Source organism: Colletotrichum aenigma (assembly GCF_013390185.1).
Source record: "Colletotrichum aenigma strain Cg56 chromosome Unknown KSG_Cg56_contig03, whole genome shotgun sequence".
NCBI classification, from domain to species: domain Eukaryota; kingdom Fungi; phylum Ascomycota; class Sordariomycetes; order Glomerellales; family Glomerellaceae; genus Colletotrichum; species Colletotrichum aenigma.
Genome location: NW_023500909.1, coordinates 5,650,928 through 5,670,841, shown reverse-complemented (window position 1 = coordinate 5,670,841; position 19,914 = coordinate 5,650,928). Strand labels below are relative to the sequence as shown.

General features: G+C 55.1%; 6 protein-coding genes across 6 annotated transcripts; 5 read left to right on the top strand and 1 right to left on the bottom strand.

Annotated features, from left to right (window-relative positions):
* Positions 1-431: 431 nt before the first annotated feature.
* Positions 432-1,573, top strand: DES-1 (Gibberellin cluster GA4 desaturase; the record flags this gene model as incomplete). The annotated part of the gene is made up of 3 exons (XM_037320755.1): positions 432-586; positions 677-874; positions 1,036-1,573. 3 exons carry the CDS (start codon positions 432-434, stop codon positions 1,571-1,573), a joined length of 891 nt encoding a protein of 296 aa, XP_037180969.1.
* A 2,474-nt stretch (positions 1,574-4,047) lies between these two features.
* On the top strand, positions 4,048-6,751 carry CGCA056_v005502 (Phospholipase D1; the record flags this gene model as incomplete). Its single annotated transcript, XM_037320754.1, has 3 exons — positions 4,048-4,215; positions 4,290-6,486; positions 6,537-6,751. The coding sequence occupies 3 exons, from the start codon at positions 4,048-4,050 to the stop codon at positions 6,749-6,751; spliced, it is 2,580 nt and encodes an 859-aa protein (XP_037181881.1).
* Positions 6,752-8,210: 1,459 nt separating this feature from the next.
* CGCA056_v005501 (Tryptophan--tRNA ligase) lies at positions 8,211-10,069 on the top strand (the record flags this gene model as incomplete). Its single annotated transcript, XM_037320753.1, has 7 exons — positions 8,211-8,360; positions 8,494-8,671; positions 8,742-8,836; positions 8,890-8,905; positions 8,955-9,030; positions 9,079-9,605; positions 9,660-10,069. 7 exons carry the CDS (start codon positions 8,211-8,213, stop codon positions 10,067-10,069), a joined length of 1,452 nt encoding a protein of 483 aa, XP_037181879.1.
* Positions 10,070-10,549: 480 nt separating this feature from the next.
* lxr4-3 (L-xylo-3-hexulose reductase) lies at positions 10,550-11,367 on the top strand (the record flags this gene model as incomplete). Its single annotated transcript, XM_037320752.1, has 2 exons — positions 10,550-10,642; positions 10,696-11,367. 2 exons carry the CDS (start codon positions 10,550-10,552, stop codon positions 11,365-11,367), a joined length of 765 nt encoding a protein of 254 aa, XP_037181880.1.
* A 4,525-nt stretch (positions 11,368-15,892) lies between these two features.
* Positions 15,893-16,834, bottom strand: TTC1 (Tetratricopeptide repeat protein 1; the record flags this gene model as incomplete). The annotated part of the gene is made up of 3 exons (XM_037320751.1): positions 15,893-16,000; positions 16,049-16,675; positions 16,730-16,834. 3 exons carry the CDS (start codon positions 16,832-16,834, stop codon positions 15,893-15,895), a joined length of 840 nt encoding a protein of 279 aa, XP_037181583.1.
* Positions 16,835-17,881: 1,047 nt separating this feature from the next.
* On the top strand, positions 17,882-18,924 carry CGCA056_v005498 (putative uncharacterized hydrolase; the record flags this gene model as incomplete). The annotated part of the gene is made up of 2 exons (XM_037320750.1): positions 17,882-17,898; positions 17,991-18,924. The coding sequence occupies 2 exons, from the start codon at positions 17,882-17,884 to the stop codon at positions 18,922-18,924; spliced, it is 951 nt and encodes a 316-aa protein (XP_037181584.1).
* Positions 18,925-19,914: the final 990 nt, after the last annotated feature.

The window sequence follows — 19,914 nt, the reverse complement described above, 5'->3', positions numbered from 1 at the left end:
AGATTACCCCTCATTCCCGCTCATCTGCGTAAAAGCCCGTTCCTAAGAAACAAGCCACTGTGCATCGACGCATACGGCACGGTGCAGCGCGGGGTCGCGGAAAAAGGAGACTGCGGAGCTCCGGCCAGTCGGGCGGCTTCCCTCTGCCGTGCCGCCGGCCCAGATCAGGGTCTCCCCTCGCAGTCTCCAGTCCCGATCATGAACTCACCATCGTGTTCCTGAGAATCCCCTTGCGTGGCTTCGTCTGATTTACCATTCGTCTCTGAGAAGCTCGCGGGTCCTCGCTGCGAACGAGCCTACGAACAATTGAACTCTGTTTACACCGCGGGACGAACCGCTACAGCTCCCACTTCGCTACCACCTCACTTCACAGCTCACCTAAATACACTGACTTTCGAGACTCGATAAACGCAGTAGTCTCATCGTTCACCATGGCGGTGGGGTCGACGCTCCCATCTGTGTCAGACACGGCGCAGATTAAATCCACAGAAACCGGGGGACGGGCACCGCGAAACATCGTCACCAGCATCAACTACTACGACGACCCTGGCGACGGATCCTCTCCGCCCCCAGTCGTCGTTGGGGGGTAAGACGCTTTTCGTCGTCCCCCCGAACTCTCTCAGTGGCCTCATGCATACACGTGTGTGCGTACAGATAACTCATGTCTCGTCACCAGCCAGAAAGTCACAAATGAGCGGAAAATGATCCCTCATACCATGACCGTCACCGACGTCACCGGCAACGAGGACACCTTCACCCTCGATTCCCACGGCTTCCAGTACCTCCGCCACGCAAGTGTCGAGACGGAATTCACAGACGAGGACCGCATCAAGAACATCTACTACCCCGAGGCCGAGAAGCTCTACAAGGAAATGTAAGTCCATTTTTTTTATGTCTTCCCTTGCGAATCCCTTCCTTCTAAGTGGACGGAACGGAGGGAGCGGTGTAAGGAACACCGGTGGGCCGCAATCAAGTCGCAATCAACAGAAGATACCCCCATGCTCACCAGGGTGGTTCCTCGTCCGAACCATGCAGCACGGGTGCCAGTAAAGTCGTCATCTTCAACCACCAGATCCGCCGCGGGCCGGCCAACTGGCACTCCCTCGGCGAGCGCAACACGGAGCAGCGCGGGCCGCTGCACAAGGCCCACGTCGACCAGTCCTACGACGGCGCCCTCATGATGGCCCGGCACCACCTCGGCGCCGAGGCCGACGAGCTGCTCGCGCCCGGCCGCCACCGCTTCCAGATCATCAACCTCTGGCGACCCATCAAGCCCGTCCGCAAGGACCCGCTGGCCGTCGCCGACGGCAACTCGGTCGCCGAGGCGGACCTCGTGGCCGGCGCCATCATCTACCCCCGCCACCGCGCCGAGACGTGGACCATCAAGGCGAACCCGGCGCACCGGTGGTACTACAAGGACCAGCAGCGGCCGGACGAGCCGCTGCTCATCAAGTGCTTTGACTCGGACACGTCGGTGGTCAGGCGGGCGGCGCATTGTGCTTTTCGGGACCCGGAGATGGATGGGGAGGAGCACCGGCAGAGCATCGACATTCGGGCGTTGGTGTTTCACTGAAGTTGCGTGTTGACCAGATTACATGACCATGGCAATGGAGTGAACAGAGAGCGACTTAGACCTGTCTTACCTTTTTACCGTTGAAACAAACGGATGACCACGGTGTTTTCTGTGAGACGCTGGCGGGAAGGAGGTGTGCACGTGAGAAAGAATACACGATTTCAAGACACCCCTGTTTGACCAACAAGTGGAACGGGCTACAGCGGCTGTGATCGATCTGCCCGCGATGATGTTCAACTAGGGTGTTTGCGCTAACCGGGCAGGTCTCAGACCTCACGTTCCCCAGATTTAGAGAGTTTGACTCTGCGTCGGAAGCTACGAGTGCCCGCCTGAGATGACAGGAGCTTGGCGAGAGCCTCATTCTAACGAAGCTGTGACGCATCGCACGCTGGGCCACCTTGAAGCAAAATTCAAGCATTTTGAGACGTATCCTGTGACGGCCGTGATCAAGCGACCTGATTCCTCGCTGGTAAAACCCCATCGTCCAATACATTGCTCTTTGCGACAGCGACAACATCATCTGCCGAGTTGAAGCCAGCACCCCCATCCGAGCGTGCATGGACAGCCTCCCCAACTTGAGCCGCTGCTGGATAAGCCTGTATTTCGGCAAATTTTGCCTTGTCGAAAGAAATAGAGCCTTGCTATCCAGAGTGCCGGTAACTTCACAAGCCAGGATGGCAAGGGCAATGGTGTCGCCGAGGCCAGTTCGTTTGGCGATGTGACGTCAGCGAGCCTCATCAATCAAGTTCGGAGAGGCTCCGTCGTGCTAACCTCTTACTCAGGCAATTGAGATAGCACCATCGCTTGCCATGCTGTGCGATGACTAGGACAAGCCGGTACTCGGCACCTGCACATTCTTCCTGTCCTCTTTCTTTTTCTTGGGAAATGCTTGGAAGGACCGGTGGAAGCTGCACATGTCGGTAAGGTACCCTCTCACAGCAGCGGCTGGTCCTTCCTGGCCTGCTTGGGGAAGGGGAGGTTGGCTCCTGCCACAGCTCAGCTCAGCTCGGGTCGCTGCCTTATCGATACGTCGAATAACCCCACTCATTCTGTCTCATCAGCCAACCGGTGTCTGCCGTTGGCAAATGACGTCAAGACGAAAATAGAGCAGCAGCCCACCTGCCTTCCAACTCTGCCACCAGTGACGGCGTTGCTCTGACCAATTCCAATTTGGGTTCGGCTGCTCTTCCCTGCCACCGGCGCATCGAGCGCGGGGCTCATGGTTTTTTTACGTTAATTTCGTTTGGCAGCCCGCTGTTCCGATATGTTGTCTTTCTCTTCGGTTCAGTGCGAATGCGGCAGGTCCAATGACTTTGGGCTAATGTCTGGCCGAAGCTACCTTAGAGAGCCACGAACAACTGGAGCACGCGAGCCCTTGCTGGGCTGAGAAACGCTGCAAATGCACGACGAAAAGCCCCGCCGCTGCTGTCACCCGTCACACTCACCCCTCCTTCAGCTGCGAACTGTGGGCAAACTGCGAGCTGCAGAGTCTGCGATGTGCTGTGCTGTCCCAATTCCTCTGGGAGCCCGAGTCTATTCTCTCAGCAGAGTGCCCAGCCACCAATTGCCATCGCCAATGGCCCTGGAAGAGGCGCAAGACGCGCGGCTTCGCATCCCGCCGGGGCAATCCGTACCACCCCTTGGGACCCTGCCCTACCGCACTCTGCCCTTTTGCCCTCCCATTCTTGGCCCGATGGAGGGTGAGCTTCCAGGTTTGTGGCCCAGGTGGGAGCCTCTTGGTTGGTGGTGTTCCTGAGCACAGCGTGGCATCGAGGCTAGGGGCCAAGACCACCACCACCATGGGCGAATCTTGCATCGGATCACCGCGGCTCTGTTCGGCCTGCTTCATATCGACAGAGAGGCAAGCAGGCAGTCAATTCTTCCTCGCAACATGACAAGAATCGACCCAGCGGATCGTCAGATGCCCCGCCTCTAGCTCGTCAAATGGCACTCTAGCCTTGTCGCCAGCGTCGCCCTGTCTCACCACCAAAACCGTCCCGGTCCCAGCCCAGTCGGTGTCCCAGCGCCGCCCACACTTTTAGCCCTCCTCCGTGCCCTTTCAAAGTGGAATCCTGCTTTTCTTCCTTGCCTTGCTGCAGTCCGCTCCTCCTGCTTCCGGCCGAGCTATCTGACCTCACTCCCGCCCACCTGGACTGGACTCTCCGCCGTCCCCGTATGACATAGCCCTTGGGTTTCAAGCTTTCCCATAAGCTTTTGTCGCGCGCCCTCCTCCATTCCCTCTTCCGTCTTCCCGTCTTGTCTACACTTCTCTGCCATCTCAAGCCTCACCCAAGCTCCAGCCCAAGCTTGCCGTTATCCCGTGTTGGCTGGAATGCAACGGCTTGCCCACTCCACCGCCCCTCGCTTTACCCCGCGAACCCTGTGATACCCCTCCATACCATTACGAATTCATGATCTAGACACTAGCCAACGCCCATTGATACCCGTTTCCCGCCGTTCCACCCGTCGCCAAGATGTTCACCACCGACCACAAGGACGACAACCCTGAAAATGAGAGCTTCTTCCACAAGCTGAAGAAGCCCTTCCGCGAGCTCGAGGAGAAGCTCGAGGGCACCCACCTCCACGACGCCAAAGTCCACCTAACCCACAAGAAGCACCAAATCGGCAAGTTTGCCAACCTCGTAAGCTCCCATCCCCGTTTCGGCCTGCTCAATTCGCAAGCGCCAGGAACGAAATTAACCCGTGCGCGCACCAGTTCAACGCGAACCACCGCCATGACGAGGAGCACGAAAAGGCGACCGACGACAAGCGAGCCAAGATCGCCGAGGAGCACCGCTTCAAGTCCTTCTTCCCCGAGCGCGACGGCAACCTCATCAAGTGGTATGTCGACGGCCGCAACTACTTCTGGGCCGTCTCCGAGGCCCTCGAGCAGGCCAAGGAGACCATCTACATTGCCGACTGGTGGCTGTCGCCCGAGCTGTTCCTCCGCCGCCCGCCGCACTACAACCAGGAATGGAGACTGGACAAGGTCCTGAAGCGCCGCGCCGAGGCGGGAGTCAAGATCTTCATCATTGTTTACCGTGAGGTTGAGGCTGCACTGACGTGCAACTCGGCGCACACCAAGCACGCCCTGCAGGCCCTCTGTCCCGAGGGTACCCCTGGCTATGGAAACATCAGAATCATGCGCCACCCTGACCACAACGTCTTTGAGAACGCCGCCGACATGACCTTTTACTGGGCCCATCACGAGAAGTTCATCGTCATTGACTATGCGATGGCCTTCATTGGAGGCCTCGATCTCTGCTTCGGTCGCTGGGACACTAACGACCACCCGCTCGCCGACGTGCACCCCGAAGGTGTGCAGAATGAGGTCTGGCCTGGCCAGGACTTCAACAACAACAGAATTATGGACTTCCAGAATGTGCAGGACTGGAAGCAGAATGAGCTGAGCAAGGCGCAGTACGGACGCATGCCGTGGCACGACGTATCGATGGGTGTCGTTGGACCCTGCGTCTACGATATCGCCGAGCACTTCGTGCTCCGCTGGAACTTTGTGAAACGTGACAAGTACAAGCGCGACGAACGATTCGACTGGATCCAGCTTCAGAACCGACTGGATGAGGATGAGGATCTTGTGGGAGTGCAGAGGCCTAAGCACCCGGTGGGCGACTACGTCACTCACCCTCTCAGCGACCTGAGCTCCAAGAACTTGGAAAACCGTGGCACCATGCATGCCCAGGTTGTCCGCTCAAGCGCCGACTGGTCCAGCGGTATCCTGACGGATCACTCCATTCAGAACGCCTACTCTGAGATCATCCGCAAGGCCGAGCACTTTGTCTACATTGAGAACCAGTTCTTCATCACCGCCACTGGAGACCAGCAATCGCCCATCCACAACACCATCGGCCGCGCCATTGTCGATGCAGTCGTCAGAGCTGGCAAGGAGAACCGTAAGTTCCGCGTCATCATTCTCATCCCTGCCATCCCCGGTTTCGCTGGTGACCTCCGTGACGATGCTGCTACCGGTACCCGCGCCATCATGGACTACCAATTCAAGTCAATTTGCCGTGGGGAGCACTCCATCTTTGAGCAGTGCCGAGCCCAAGGCGTCGACCCGAGGAACCACATTTTCTTCTTCAACCTGCGCTCGTACGACCGGTTGAGCAGAACCTCGGCTGTCGAGAAGAGAGAGAAGGACACTGGCGTTAAGTATTTGGAGGTCCAGCGCGCGCAGGCCGAGGAGGTCATGGGTGCTGGTATCCACGGAATCAAGGACCCTGTCGCGGGGGAACGCGACACGCATATGGGTTCCGTGAAGGATCAGTCTGGAAATGGCCGCCCTCAAGAAGCAAGGGATGCGCTAGATGCCAAGAAGAAGTTCGAGGCAAGCTTGGGCGAGGACGGACACAAAACCGTCTACTCAGTCGCTCATCACGCCATGGCCAACTCGGGCTCAATTGAGGACGAAATCTGGGATGATGAGGACCCCGAGACTGAGATCCGCAACTGGATCCAGGAAGAGCTCTACATCCACTCCAAGTTGCTCATTGCCGATGACCGTATCGTGGTGTGCGGTTCCAGCAACCTGAACGACCGCAGTCAGGTGGGCCACCACGACAGCGAGCTGAGTATCGTCATGGAGGACACCAAACATGTGACAAGCACGATGAATGGACAGCCGTATGAAGCAGGGTGGCACGCGACTTCCCTGCGACGGTATCTCTGGCGCGAGCACCTCGGTCTCCTCCCCTCCCAGGAGTTGGACGGAAGCAAGGACATCAACGCACGTCCTCCGGGCGAGGACTCGCCCAACGATCCGTGGGACCGCGACGACAGCTGGAAGTTTACCGAGGATCCCCTCAGCGACGAGTTGTGGGACATGTGGACGACGAGAGCCACCAAGAACACCGAAATGTTCAGGCACCTGTTCCACGCTGACCCCGATGACCACAGTAAGTCCACAGAACCAACTGCTGTTAAGATAAATCTAACTCGGTCACAGTCAAAACTTTTGAGGACTACGACAGATATCTGCCTCCCAAGGGACTCAAGTCGGGCCACATCTTCGACCAGTTCATGCCCGCCGCCGATGCGCGAAAGAAGATTGACCAAATCAAGGGTCATCTCGTGTGGTTCCCGCTTGATTTCTTGCGAGACGCCGAGATGGCTGAGAAGGGTCTGCAAGTCAACCAGTTCACAGAGAGTGTGTACACGTAAAAGCCCCGGCTTTACACAGGTACAGATTTGGGAGGAAAGAGAGGGAAACAATATTACTACGACTTATGGCTTAATGTATAAATATGGGCGTCGGTTGACGCCTCGGCTGGTTCTTTGGAGCCGGCAATGCAAACGAATTTCTTCTTCAAGACCTCGTCCTCAATTTTGGAAGACCAACTGCTGCTTCTCAACATGAACGACCCTTGCCACCCCATCAAGACCCTCCACCATCCGAGCGACCCTCTCATAGTTAGGGTATAATCGGCCCATCTCGGTGCCAAATTGACATCCCCATCGGTAGAAGATGTACAGGTCGGATTCCACAACAGTCAACCCGTCACCAACAGCAAACTTACTCCCCCCGCCAGTCTCTCGTCAATCCTCGCATAGCACTCATCAATAACCTGCTGTCCTTTCTTCACAACTTCAGCCTTCGCCTCCTCCTCATGTACAAACCTCTCAGGCCGCAGTACACCAGCGTAACCTAAGCTATGCAGTGTCCCCGACAGCCAGCACACCCACTCGTACGCCTTGGCCCGCTGCACCGCCGTCCTGCCGAAGAGATTCTGTTCTGGGACGAGGGAGGCGATGTAGGTCAGTACGGCGGGCATCTCTGTGATGACCGTTTCGTCAACGACGAGGCACGGAACGTAGCCCGTCGGGTTGATGCGGCGGTACTCTTCGTGGGTGAACGAGCCATCCTCTGCCCGGTAGCGGCCGCCGATGCCCTCTGTGCCGTTTGGCGTGGGCTCCATCTCGACTGCGCGGAAAGGGATGGCGAAGTGGGTTAGGATGCTGTGCGGGACAAGGGAGCAGGCGCCATTGGTGCGGTAGAGGGTGATCTTGGGGGTGGGCATTTTGGCGGCGAGTTTAATATGGGATTGGTGAAGGTGGTTTAATGACTGTTACTTTGGCATTTGATATCATCTTTCCTCTCATAATTGCAGATTTTGAGTTCTCTAGATACACATTAATACATCCTCAGCCGTGGCCTGCACGTCGCGCCCTTCACAAATTAGATTGTGACGGGTTGATTTGTTGTTGAATAAGCTGGACGCAAATAAGATCCGTCGTCTCTTTGAACTACAAAATACAGAGATGAGAAAATAAGCAAGGCGGGAAAAGGGTCCGGCCCGGAAGGATCGCAAACTATTTTAGTTCCATTCTACTTACAACGAAGGCGACCTCTTCACCGACAGCTCACCGAGATCCTTACCAGCATTCCTCGGTGTATGCGGGGTAGCGGGGGAGCCCACACCGATCCCACACTGAGATGCACAGTGCCACTTTAGCCGCAACTGAGTGGAGGAGTCAACGGAACCCCTCCATTGACTCACTCTTTGGGTGAAATTTGGCCATAAGTCGACCACACCTCGCCCTCCACCGTCCGCCCCCGACGACCACGAATCCTCGATTTCGAACGTTCACGAAGCGATTGGGCACTACTGCAGAAACAACAATGGCCTCCGCACCCGAAGCGCCGACCGCCGCGGTCCCCGTCGAGGCCGTGGAGCCTGCCGCCGCCAGCACCGGCGGACAGAAGGTCGATCCCTGGAACGTGTCTGGCGAGGTGGGCGAGGATGGAAAGGTCAAGGCGATTGACTACAAGGTATGCAATAACGCTGGGGGGAGTCTGTCGATTGGGCTTTGTGTGCTCTCTGTTGCATCGCCGGGGGAATTGATCAACCGTCTGCTGTCTGCAATGCTTGAAGCCAGCGAGCTAACAAGCGGCCACGCGACAGAAAATCGTCGACGAGTTCGGCACGAAACTGATTGACGACGCCCTCCTCGAGCGCTTCGAGCGCGTCACCGGACACAAGCCGCATCACTTCCTGCGCCGGCAGATTGTCTTCTCCCACCGCGACCTCGACCTCATCCTCGACCGCTACGAGAAGAAGGAGCCCTTCTTCATCTACACTGGTGCGTTTGGAACTCGGAGGAGGCTATGACGGCAAATATGAGGAGGGGTTTTTTGCTGACGAGGCGGTAGGCCGTGGACCGAGTTCCGACAGCATGCACATTGGACACGTTATCCCCTTCCAGTTGACAAAGTGGTTGTCGGATGTGCTTGATGCGCCGTTGGTGGTATGTTTTTCTCCGGTTCCTGACGACTGGGATTGGTTACTGACGTGAGGCAGATTATGATGACTGATGGTATGAAGCCCAATGGCTCGCGAGGGACGTGGTCTAACTCCATACGCAGACGAGAAGTTCCTGTTCTCTGAGAAGAGGACAGTCGAAGAGGTTATGCACTACACGAGAGAGAACGCCAAGGACATGTGAGACGAGAAGCTCCCTTCTCCCAGGACGGACACTAACACCAACAGCATCGCCATCGGCTTCAACCCCGAGCGCACCTTCATCTTCTCCGACTACGACTACATGGGCGGCGCCTTCTACAAGAACATCACCCGCGTCGCCAAGCGCATCACCGTCAACACCGCAAAGGCCGTCTTCGGCTTCGACGACTCCTCCAACATCGGCAAGGTCCACTTCGCCTCCATCCAGGCCTCCTCCTCCTTCGCCAACTCTTTCCCCCACATCTTCGGCGACGACGAGGCCCGCACCACCCAGATCCCCTGCCTGATCCCCTGCGCCATCGACCAGGACCCCTACTTCCGCGTCACCAGAGACTGCGCCGCCGGCCTGCGCTACGCCAAGCCCTCGCTCGTGCACTCGCGCTTCCTCGACGCCCTGCAGGGTCCCGGGTCCAAGATGTCCGCGTCGATCGAGAGCAGCGCCATCTTCATGAAAGACACGCCCAAGCAGATCCAGAACAAGATGAACAAGTACGCCTTCAGCGGTGGCAAGGTCACGGCTGAGGAGCAGCGTGCCGAGGGCGCTGACCCCGATGGTTTGTCCTAATTCCCCCCCCTTTGCGCAGTCGTGTGTCTGACAGAAACCGCAGTCGACGTCTCCTACCAATATCTCCGCTTCTTCCTCGAAGACGACGCCGAGCTCGCCCAGATCCGCGAGGACTACCGCACCGGCAAGATGCTGACGGGCGAGATCAAGAAGCGCTGCGCCGAGGAGCTGGCCAAGTACTGCACCGCCTTCCAGGAGCGCCGCGCGAAGGTCAACGAGGACACGGTCGACCTCTTCATGGCGCGCCGGCCGCTGGTCTGGGCAGGGGCTGAGAGCCTCAAGAGCCTGCCCGTCCGCCCTGCGGAAGGTGCTGGTGCGCCCGCGGAAGGCGGCGACGGCAAGATGACCAAGAACCAGCTCAAGAAGCTCGAGAAGCAGAAGCAGATTGAGGAGAAGAAGGCGAAGAAGGCGCAGGAGAAGGAGGCTGCCAAGGCGACTGCCGAGGGGGCGTAGAAAGAGAGAGATGAAAAGGTTAGAAGGTGCAAAATATACCCAACAAGATTTGAGTTCTTGCGAGTTTGGTTCTTGGGTTGTGATTATGATCTTGCAGCTGTTCACGATGAAGCTATCACTGACGTCAGACGGTACATATCGACACTTGAAGGATCACATTCCCAGTCGTTTCCCCTCTACAGTTATAAGTACGGACGTCTCTGCAAAATCGCCGACGCGGATCAGCATAGGCGTTAAGAGTCGCCCGTCGGCGTTTAGTTATCTCACCCCGGATCGCCGATGAGACGTCCGTCACGGTGTAAGTCGTGTATGACCATGCATGAGAGCAGTAAGTTACTGTGAGACAAGGTACTTTCTATGCCTTAATTCGTTCGCAGATTCCCTATATAAATGTAGCCTTTAGCATAGGTAGTCATAGGACATGAAACAATCTCATCTTCTCAACTCAGTCTGACACCACGCCATCTAAACACCACAGCAATGTCTCTCAAAGGAAAAGTCGCAATCGTCACCGGCGCCTCCCGCGGTCTCGGAGCCGGCATGGCTCTCGAACTAGCCCATAAAGGCGCATCCGTAAGCTTCCATCTCATCTTCCCCCTTTCCCCACCCTCACTCACCTCACACAGGTAATGCTCCTCTACACCTCCGACTCCAGCACCTCCAAAGTCACCGCCCTCCTCGCCCAAATCGCATCCCTCCCGCACTCTCCCCCCGCCACATCCTGCCAGGCAGACCTCTCCCTCCCCTCCGCCCCGTCCGCCGTCCTCGCCGCCCTCGCCGCCTGGCCCGCAGCCTCAGGCAAACTCGACATCCTAGTCAACAACGCCGGCACCGAGCTCAACGCCCCCCTCGGCTCCATCACGCCGTCCGACTTCGCCGCCGTCTACGACCTCAACGTCCGCGCGCCCCTCCTGCTAACCCAAGCCCTGCTGCCGCACCTCAACCCGCGCGCGCGCATCATCAACATCTCCTCCGTCGGGGCGCGGGCGGGGTTTGCCGGGCTGGGGCTGTACTGCTCGTCGAAGGCGGCGCTGGAGGGGTTGACGCGGTGCTGGGCGCGGGAGTTAGGGGGCAACGGCACGACGGTGAATTGTGTGGCGCCTGGGCCGGTGAAGAGCGATATGCTGGAGAATATTCCGAGGGAGATTGTGGAGATGCAGATGGCGCAGACGCCGGTGGGCAAGAGGGTTGGTACTGTGGAGGAGGTCGCGGGGATCGTGGGATGGTTGGCGGGGGAGGAGGCGGCGTGGGTTAGCGGGCAGGTTGTGAGTGCTAGTGGGGGGTGGGCGATGTATTGAGATGTCTGGGTTTGGCGATGGGGATTGGGAGGTCATGAGGTTGACTATTATCTGTATTGGGGATTAACATGAGAGATCTTGTTGGATGGGACTGGAGAAACAGCCGGCGTTGGTCTGGAGCCAGGGATAGAAGGCATTGATATGCTACGTGGCCGAGGAGAAAAGAGTCTGAGGTCGAGTTTCTTCATCACTCGGCGCCAAAGACAAGCATAAGCTGCCGATCTGACCTGACGCAACAAGAGTTATGCTATAACAGTGGTGGCAGGGGAAACTCATTTACTCTCTCATCAGATTCGGCGTCTCTCTTTAAAGCAGTTTCTTTCTCCAAGAAGGCAAATTATAACTGGGATCTCAGCTTCTTCGCAAACAAAAACGCCATTTGATCAATATTGCTAGACAAAAGGTTGCAGGAATACAAATAACCATATCTAATAAATTGCCAGAGACGAAAATGACGAAGAAAGAAGGTATTGTTCGACGTGCCATGAATATGCAGTCGCACATTGCTGTGCAGGAGCACTTGAACGTGGCTCATTGCGGACTTGTGCAGGTGCACTACCGTGAGAGTATGATCCGTTGCGTCTGACATGTATTGCTACTGAGATCGCATTCTGCTAATGAAGTTGTAATTAGAGTGTTGGCAATAAAAACACAACAGGCTGGGAGTGTCAGAAAAGAGCTAGACAAGGGGGCTGTATTAAGCCAGATCACCTGGAAGTTTGCAAAAGCTACAGCATCTAAGCATGTCCATTTCTACAGAAAGTTAGATGTAAACGTCGTACTGATGATACTATCTTGGCCAGAAAGCTAACCAAAGCAGCCCTGAAACGCATCGATGGGCGCTTGTGATTCATTTTCTCCTAGCGGGAGCTCATGTGTATCAAACAATACAATTTCGTGTCGTATGAGTGAGACAGCCAGGCAATAGTCTTCCCCGCTGATTGGTAATGTTATGAAGGGCCGAGAATCATTGATCGAGTGTCTAAAGCTTGTGAGAAGACTGGCATGGATGATGATCATACACTTTGAAGGTTCTTGATGTATGACGTGGGCGTGTACCATTTTTGCCCGTTTATTTCTTTATCGATGACCTTTGGCACTGCTTTAACATCTTGAGTTCTTCTAATGCGTTCTTAGCAAGAAGATTAAGCCACTTACTTAAATTACTGTGATAGTGTTTGATGTCCATTCGTTGTTTTCCCGGCAAATATGTTCTTAAGCTCCATCAGGCTGCTCATGATGTCTCTTTTACGTAATGTCGAAGGGCACCAGAGCTAAATGCATTACTTTTCTACTGTAAGACTGACGACTAAACTTCGTAGGAACAGGAAAAGATAAATGCTAATGGCGGGCGCCAGCCTCGGCCTTTTTTCAGTTTTCCGTGCAATTGTTTGGCCACTTGGCAAGATGAATACCTTCGATGGTCCAACCCTCGTTCGACCTGCTTTATGCTGTTCTCCCTGTCTGGTTTAACTTTCTCGTTTGTATTCTGGAGGTGTACGAAATGGTCCAATTCCACTGACTGCAGAAAGCTGTGAATGTTATGATATTGCAGAGAAGTATTGAGCAAGACACTAGGCAAAGGGTGTGGCTTTGCTAACGCCTCAACTCCCGCAGTCATCTTCACTTTGTGGTATATCTTACTATGTAGCGCCTGGGTTCTTTCTTATAGTAGTAGTTTTGTGTAAGTGCGCAACTGCTAGCAGGGAATTCCACGTAGAATAAAGCATGTATTGAAAAGTCCGTGGCGCATTGCAGACCAATATAACGTAACGGGGGAGAACCAAGGGCGGCCAGAATGGCTTTCGTTTCATTTCAAGCTAAATAAATGGCAATTATAACAAGGTAAATGAGGCCGAATCCCATAAAAACAAAATTGTGGTAGCAAAAGCTGTTGAGCCGTAGAATGACATTTCTTCGGGCCAATCCTGGTCTGACGTCTACCAGTCGTCACATCGGATTTTATGCTCATCACCATTACCTTGTTGAGTGAAGTGAGCAATCATGCCGTAATCAGAGTCGCGTATAAGTAAGACGCAAAATGCAGGCATTATCTGTGCACAACAGAGCACGAATGATGGTATTCTCATGTGTCTCATCACCCGCGAGATGAATAATTATCTTCGCAAGACTGGCAGGATGACAGCTGTCAAATTTCTGTTTTTCCTCCCTCGGTATTTGTTTTTGTGAGTGCCTCCCGTCAACCTGTCTGAAGTATTGACCTAAAGTTGGCGTGAGTATTAAGCTCTAAGATGACGCGAATGATCATTCAATGTTCGAGCGCAAGTCCTTTGAGTCTCCGAGAATGCCTTTTTCAACCAATCACTGGGAACTTAGCGACCCGATGGAAGAAGATCAGGAATTATGCTTGATACAGCAAGGCGTCTAGCATCCCAAGGGGGACTGAGTTGTTACGGCTGCTGTCGAGGCAGCTTATGTTATCCAGCTTGTGGTACTTGCTACAGGCCCGCAACTCAATATCCTCGCGTGAAAGAGTCAAGACACAGGGGGCGGCGGGGTGTTATTAAAAGATGTTCATATAAAAAGACATCTCTACTATAGCCCCTGGTTTTCGACTTATCGCAATAGATCAGCGTAAGAACATAGTTAAAACTCTTAACTTGATGGAATAATGAATATTATGCTTGTGTTATTAACAAGACATAGTAGACTCTACACATCCCATGAGTGAATCAAAGTCAATTAAAGGCACCTCAGGGTATTGTTGTTTTCAGAGTATCATCGATTAATACTGCGGAGTGGGGAGGCCTTAGATGAAGACGAGAATGTACCTTGAAGCAATACGAGATGTGTGTTCATTCGTTGCCCCGCATGGAGGATACCTGTCTCTACTAGTATGAAGTTGGACAGGCTCGAGAAATATGTCATAAGGGCTGTTCCTCTCATTGAATTAGATGCTATTTATCTGCCGTATGAGACGTGTCTGTTCCATCACGTGGCGCAGGCATAAAACGTGGTCAATTATTACAATCCAATACGAAAGGATGGCATGGCTGGAACCGTTTTCGGTGTTGATACTGTAGCGACGATTTCATCGTCATTAGTTCGTCTCAAAACTACAGTCCTAAGAGGAACATTAGTCGCACGGGTTGCCCAGCCCAGCTGCCGATGTTGTTCATGCGGTCCGATACCCGTTCCAAGACTTCGTGTCCATCATCTTCCGTCTCTTTATTCAACCTCCCGAGTATTCAAGCAGATTTAGGTGTCGAAGTATGAATTCCCGTGCAGCCAAGCTTAAGTGTCGCCCGAGGTGATGGCAAACCTAAGCCGCTTGGTACCTGACGGATATTCCGAAACAATGTCCGTTCGACAGAATCAGAACCCGACAAAACATTTGCGCATAGAAGAGACTGCAACGCATCTTGAAGGCCTTGCTTTATAGTCAGAACGCCAAGCTTGCTTGGGAAATCCTGGAGTAACAAGACAGCCATGTTTGGGAATGAAAGGCCTCAGAACGGGTGCATCACTGTGTACTATGGCTGCTGGGGTAGTTCATTTGAATAACATACAGGAAGAGACACACAGGGTCGTCTGCGAAACATTCATGTGACCTCAGAAGAGAGTGCCATGACATCGATATTAAGGTGTTTTCAAGTGAACGAAGAGAGGAGCATTGTTGCGGAATCGAACTATTCACCACGATACATTGTCTTGGTCCAAACCAAAAACGAACGGCCGCCCATATTGACTTATACAGTCCTCGAGACGAGCAATCGAACTGAAACCTAGGGTCTGGTCGGTGCCTTCAAGGAAGCACACCACTAAGACGAGCGCATCTTTGAGGCACGGAAAGTATAGTTGGATTGTGTATGAAGGGGGATGAGGGGGGGGGGGGGGTGGGGGGAGCTGTCGTTAGATTCGAACAGGCTTCTTCGCAGACCAATCATCCAGCCCTCGCTGCGGGACGTGTTTATCATGTGTAATCATCATTGGCGGATGTTTGCCCTTGCCACACTTTCAAGATCAATGCTTGCGAGTTGTTGGAAGATGCTGCCTTCCCCTTGCTGTCTCTATCCACCCTTTCCGAGGTATCCATGGCGTAATAATGCCGCACCGTGCAGGCAACGAGCGCTGGCGCCTGTCAGGTCAACGACGGAAGAACCAGTAGTTGCTCTATATTGGCAAACTCGAGAAATCATCGCAGTCTCCTGGATGAGATCATTGGCAAAGCAGCTGTTAGGATCGCTCCGTGTCGGCCAATATAAATACCTTGGCTCCCTGGACCATGTACTGTTGTACGAGACCGGTCACGGAAGCCCTCCTAAATCTCCCTGGTGTTCATGCCAAGAGATTCCGGATCTACGATTACAGCTACACCTCTATTTGTGCATTACCTATGAACACAAGGCTGTAATATGTTACATATCGTCCAATACTGTATCAGATGCGGTCTCTCAACATCTCAGAGCGGGTAAATATTATTCTAGATAGTGGGAGTATTCGGGACAGCCACATCGGCGCCCTGGCAATACCTTCGACACCCCACCAACACCTATGCAAGGGCTCATTTGCCCTGGTTGAAATTCATGCTGTAGCCACCAGTGGCCTCGTCCTTGACCATCTGGAAGTTGTCGGTGCTGAGCCCAAACGGCTTGAGAATGCCGTTACCCAACTACATCCCGGTTAGCCTCGTTCACCAACCAGAGTCATCAACACTTACGTCCTTGAGCTTCCCCCACATCTCCGCCGTCTCCTTCTCCTGCGCAGCCTTCGTCCTCGGCGGCAGCACTCTCAGCTGCGTCTGCACAATCTTCCGATCCGCGGGCGCCAGATTTGTCATCTTGGAAAGCGCCTTGTAATCCTCCTCGGCGCCGGCCAGGTTCTGCCATCCACCCTCCTCGCTCCGCGCCCGCGCCCTCCTCATCAGCGCCTTGGCCCGGATCCGCAGCACATCCTCCTGGCGCTTCTTCCTCGCAGTCTCCTCGGAGTCGTCAGCACCCACCGGCGCAGGGGCAGCCTTGCTCGCGCCGGAGCTGACAATCTCCTCCTCGACGTCCTCCTCCTCGTCGCGTTCCTTCTCGCGGCGCTCCTGCTCGAGGGCGGCTTCCCTCTCGATCTTGTCGAGGTCGTCCAGGGCGGCAGTGGCGCTGGAGATGGCGTCCTTCCACTGCTCAAGCTTGAGGTGGCAGGCGGAGATGTTGGAGCGCAGGACGGCGAGGTCGTAGTCGAGGTAGTTGGGGCAGACGGCGACTGCCTCGTCGTACTTGGTGATGGCGGCCTCGTATTTTGAGGAGGCGAAGAGGGCGTTGGCTTCGGCCTTGTTTGCGCTGGCCTCGGCGAGGAGGGACTTGGGGGTGTTAGATGAGACGTTCACGAGGTTGGATGAGTGCGTGAAACTTACCGCCTCTTCCTCAGGTGAGAACTTCTCGATCTTTTCCTCCTCATCCTCCTTTTCGACCTTCTTGCCCTTATCCTGGGCCTTGGCCTCAGCTTCCTTTGGCGGCATCCTGGAGTATTCTCACCCGTGTGGCTGGCCCTTGAGGGTGAGAAGTGCTGGGTGAGAGAGGTCGGTTTTGAGCGGAGTCAGAGACAGCGACAGAAAGAAGACGGTGGAAATGTCGTCACTGTCTCGCCGGATCTCCACGTGGAACGGGGCGTTGGACGTTGGAACCAGCGGGGGGCACACTGAGGCTGTTCACATGTTTTGGGGCGCAACCAGCCACTGAACTCGACCCCTCTGGCAGCGGCCCTTCTGGAATCTCAGCAGCTCAGCCTTTGGGGAACGGGGCGCCGTACCCGCTGTCTCGCGGGATCTTTTAGCGAATGAGGATGCCAGATGGTGGCAGGTGGACAGTGTGCGCCAGCGCATAGACTGTGTCTCTCATGAGAAATCAATAATAGTGCTGTCTTTTTGCAGATTTATTCAATTTCAACAACACAATTGCCTCTATTTTTGAGTTTCCCTAAGAATGATGCAGGGAGATCATAAATCAACATCTCCAAGTAATCAAAGCAAGAGCAGAGTGACACAGCGCATGCGGTTGCTTGATCTGCATCCATCTGCCCCACTTTGGTCCCTTTGGCGATTCATATTTTTTTGGGAAAGAGCTGGGTGGGCTGGATCCAATTGACCCCTCCATCCTCCATTGTCGGTGCCTTCCGTCCCCGTCTTCACCCCGCTGTTCCTTCCTGCCGGCCCTGGACCTGACCTGCACCCGCACCTGCCTTTGTGACTCTCCATTGTTCCCCGGTGCCTGCCTTCCTCAATTCACTGTTGCGCCCTTTCCAGAGAAGGAACTAAACAAACGGCCTCTTCAGAGTTTTTTTTTATCCAGCCTCACCTCACCTTCTTCCACTACAAAAACCCCCACCTCCAACCCAAACCCACCACAACCTCTTCCTGCCCCTACCCCTCCATCACCAACAACTTCCTTTCGCGCGACAACAATCCGCCTTCCATCTTCCACCTCGCGCAACCCAATTGCACCTCCTCCACCTCTTCTCTGTACCTTCACACACCTTCACATTCACAAAAGCCTTCTCAACCGTCACAATGGCTCCCCGCACTGAGTAAGTCCCACCTCCTTCCTGTGCGCGCTCCTCCCCTGCCCATCCTTTGCGATTCGCGACAATGGCAATAGCTGACCTCCCCTCCCCCCCAGCTTCCCTCCCGTTCGGGCCTGCCTCTTCGACATGGACGGCCTCCTCCTCGACACCGAGGACCTCTACACGGCCTGCATCAACATCATCCTCGAGCAGCAGGGCCGCCCCCTCCTCCCCTGGTCCATCAAGGCCAAGCTCCAGGGCCGCCCCGGCCCCGACGCCACCCGCCTCTTCCACGAGTGGGCTCAGCTCTCCATCTCCGAGCACGAGTACCACCAGCAGCTCTCCGCCCTCCAGCGCCAGATCTTCCCCACCACCAAGCCCCTCCCCGGCGTCCCGGCCCTGCTCGCCAACCTCGGCCGCACCCGCTACTGGGACCTCAAGCCCGCCTCCGCCTCCAACGGCAACGGCGCCGCCGACAAGCAGGACCCCCACCGCGTCCACATCGCCCTCGCCACCTCCTCCCACCTCGCCAACTTCAAGCTCAAGTCCGACCACCTCACCGAGCTCTTCTCCATCTTCCCCTCCCACCGCCGCGTCCTCGGCGACGACAAGCGCATCGCCCCCGGCCGCGGCAAGCCCAACCCGGACATCTTCCTCCTCGCCCTCAAGACCATCAACGACTCCCTCCCCGCCGGCGAGAACCCCATCGCCCCCGAGGAGTGCCTCGTCTTCGAGGACTCCGTCCCCGGCGTCGAGGCCGGCCGCCGCGCCGGCATGCGCGTCGTCTGGTGCCCCCACAAGATGCTCCTCAACGAGTACAAGGGCCGCGAGAAGGACGTCCTCGCCGGCCGCACCGGCGAGGCCGGCCACGTCGACATGCACCAGGTCGGCGACGTCGACGACGGCTGGGCCGAGTACATGGACACCCTCGAGGACTTCCCCTACGACAAGTTCGGCATCACCGTCCCCCCCGTCGAGGTCGACGACGAGCCCTTCATGAAGGAGAACGTCGGCGAGGTCCTCGTCGAGAAGGCCAACGGCTCTGCTTAAGTCATTTCCCGGAATATTCATCCAAACGACGATACCAGGATTTTGGCAAGATCTGGCTTGGCGTACCAATAACATGGGCAGGCTTGGGTCACCGCCGTCCTGGCTCGACTTTTTCCTACTTCTTTCCTTTTTGAGCAAGCTTTTTTTTACGAGAAAACGGCATTAGACAGGGCATGGGTTACGATGATAATGGGCGAATGAAAGACAGAAGGTCTGGCTGGCATGGGATTTCAATAGACAAGAGGATTCCCGGGAGGGGGAACCACTTTTTCTTTTCATAGACTTGGCTTGTTTGATCACGGTCAAGAACGAAAAAAGCATTTGGCATTGCGATAGAATTCTCCCAGCGGATTAGAGAAAGCAGGCACGAGAAAGAACCAAGCCTCCCCCCCGCATCCGAATGATACCACAAAATATATGCATACAAAACAAAGACCCTTTCTGCTTGGTGCCGAAGTTTTCGTGAAAAGAACAGTAGCAAACACACACGGCCCCCGAAAGTCCCTTTTGTCATTCGATTGACGACGCGAAAACGAATCCTGATGGTATCGATGCCCCCTTTGGAAGCATGGTCCTCCTCCCTCTCCATCCCTAGTATGCCGGAGCGAAAATCCACAGCTCGCTCCTCAAGGACATATCCTTCCTCCCCGTTTGTCCAGTTTGCCGGAACGCCAGATGCTCCGTTCGGGTGATCCCTATTGGAATCGACCCCGTAGGAGATAAGAAATCTCATCCACACCGCCCCCCTTTTTGCCGCAATGATGCCGGCCGTCCTGTAAAGCCGTATCCCCCGCCTTTGTAAAACAAGAAAAAAAAGCCTGTATGGAGATGTAAAAGATGGAATTGAGTAACGGAGAGGTCGGGGAAAAGACGAGCGGTTGAGGATAAAAAATGTGTGTGGTAGGGTTCGGCCGTGATCATGAACCAGGCATCCAGTGCCGTTTTTTGTAGTGTAGTGTACTTGTCATCCGCAGGTTGAAATGTGAAGAT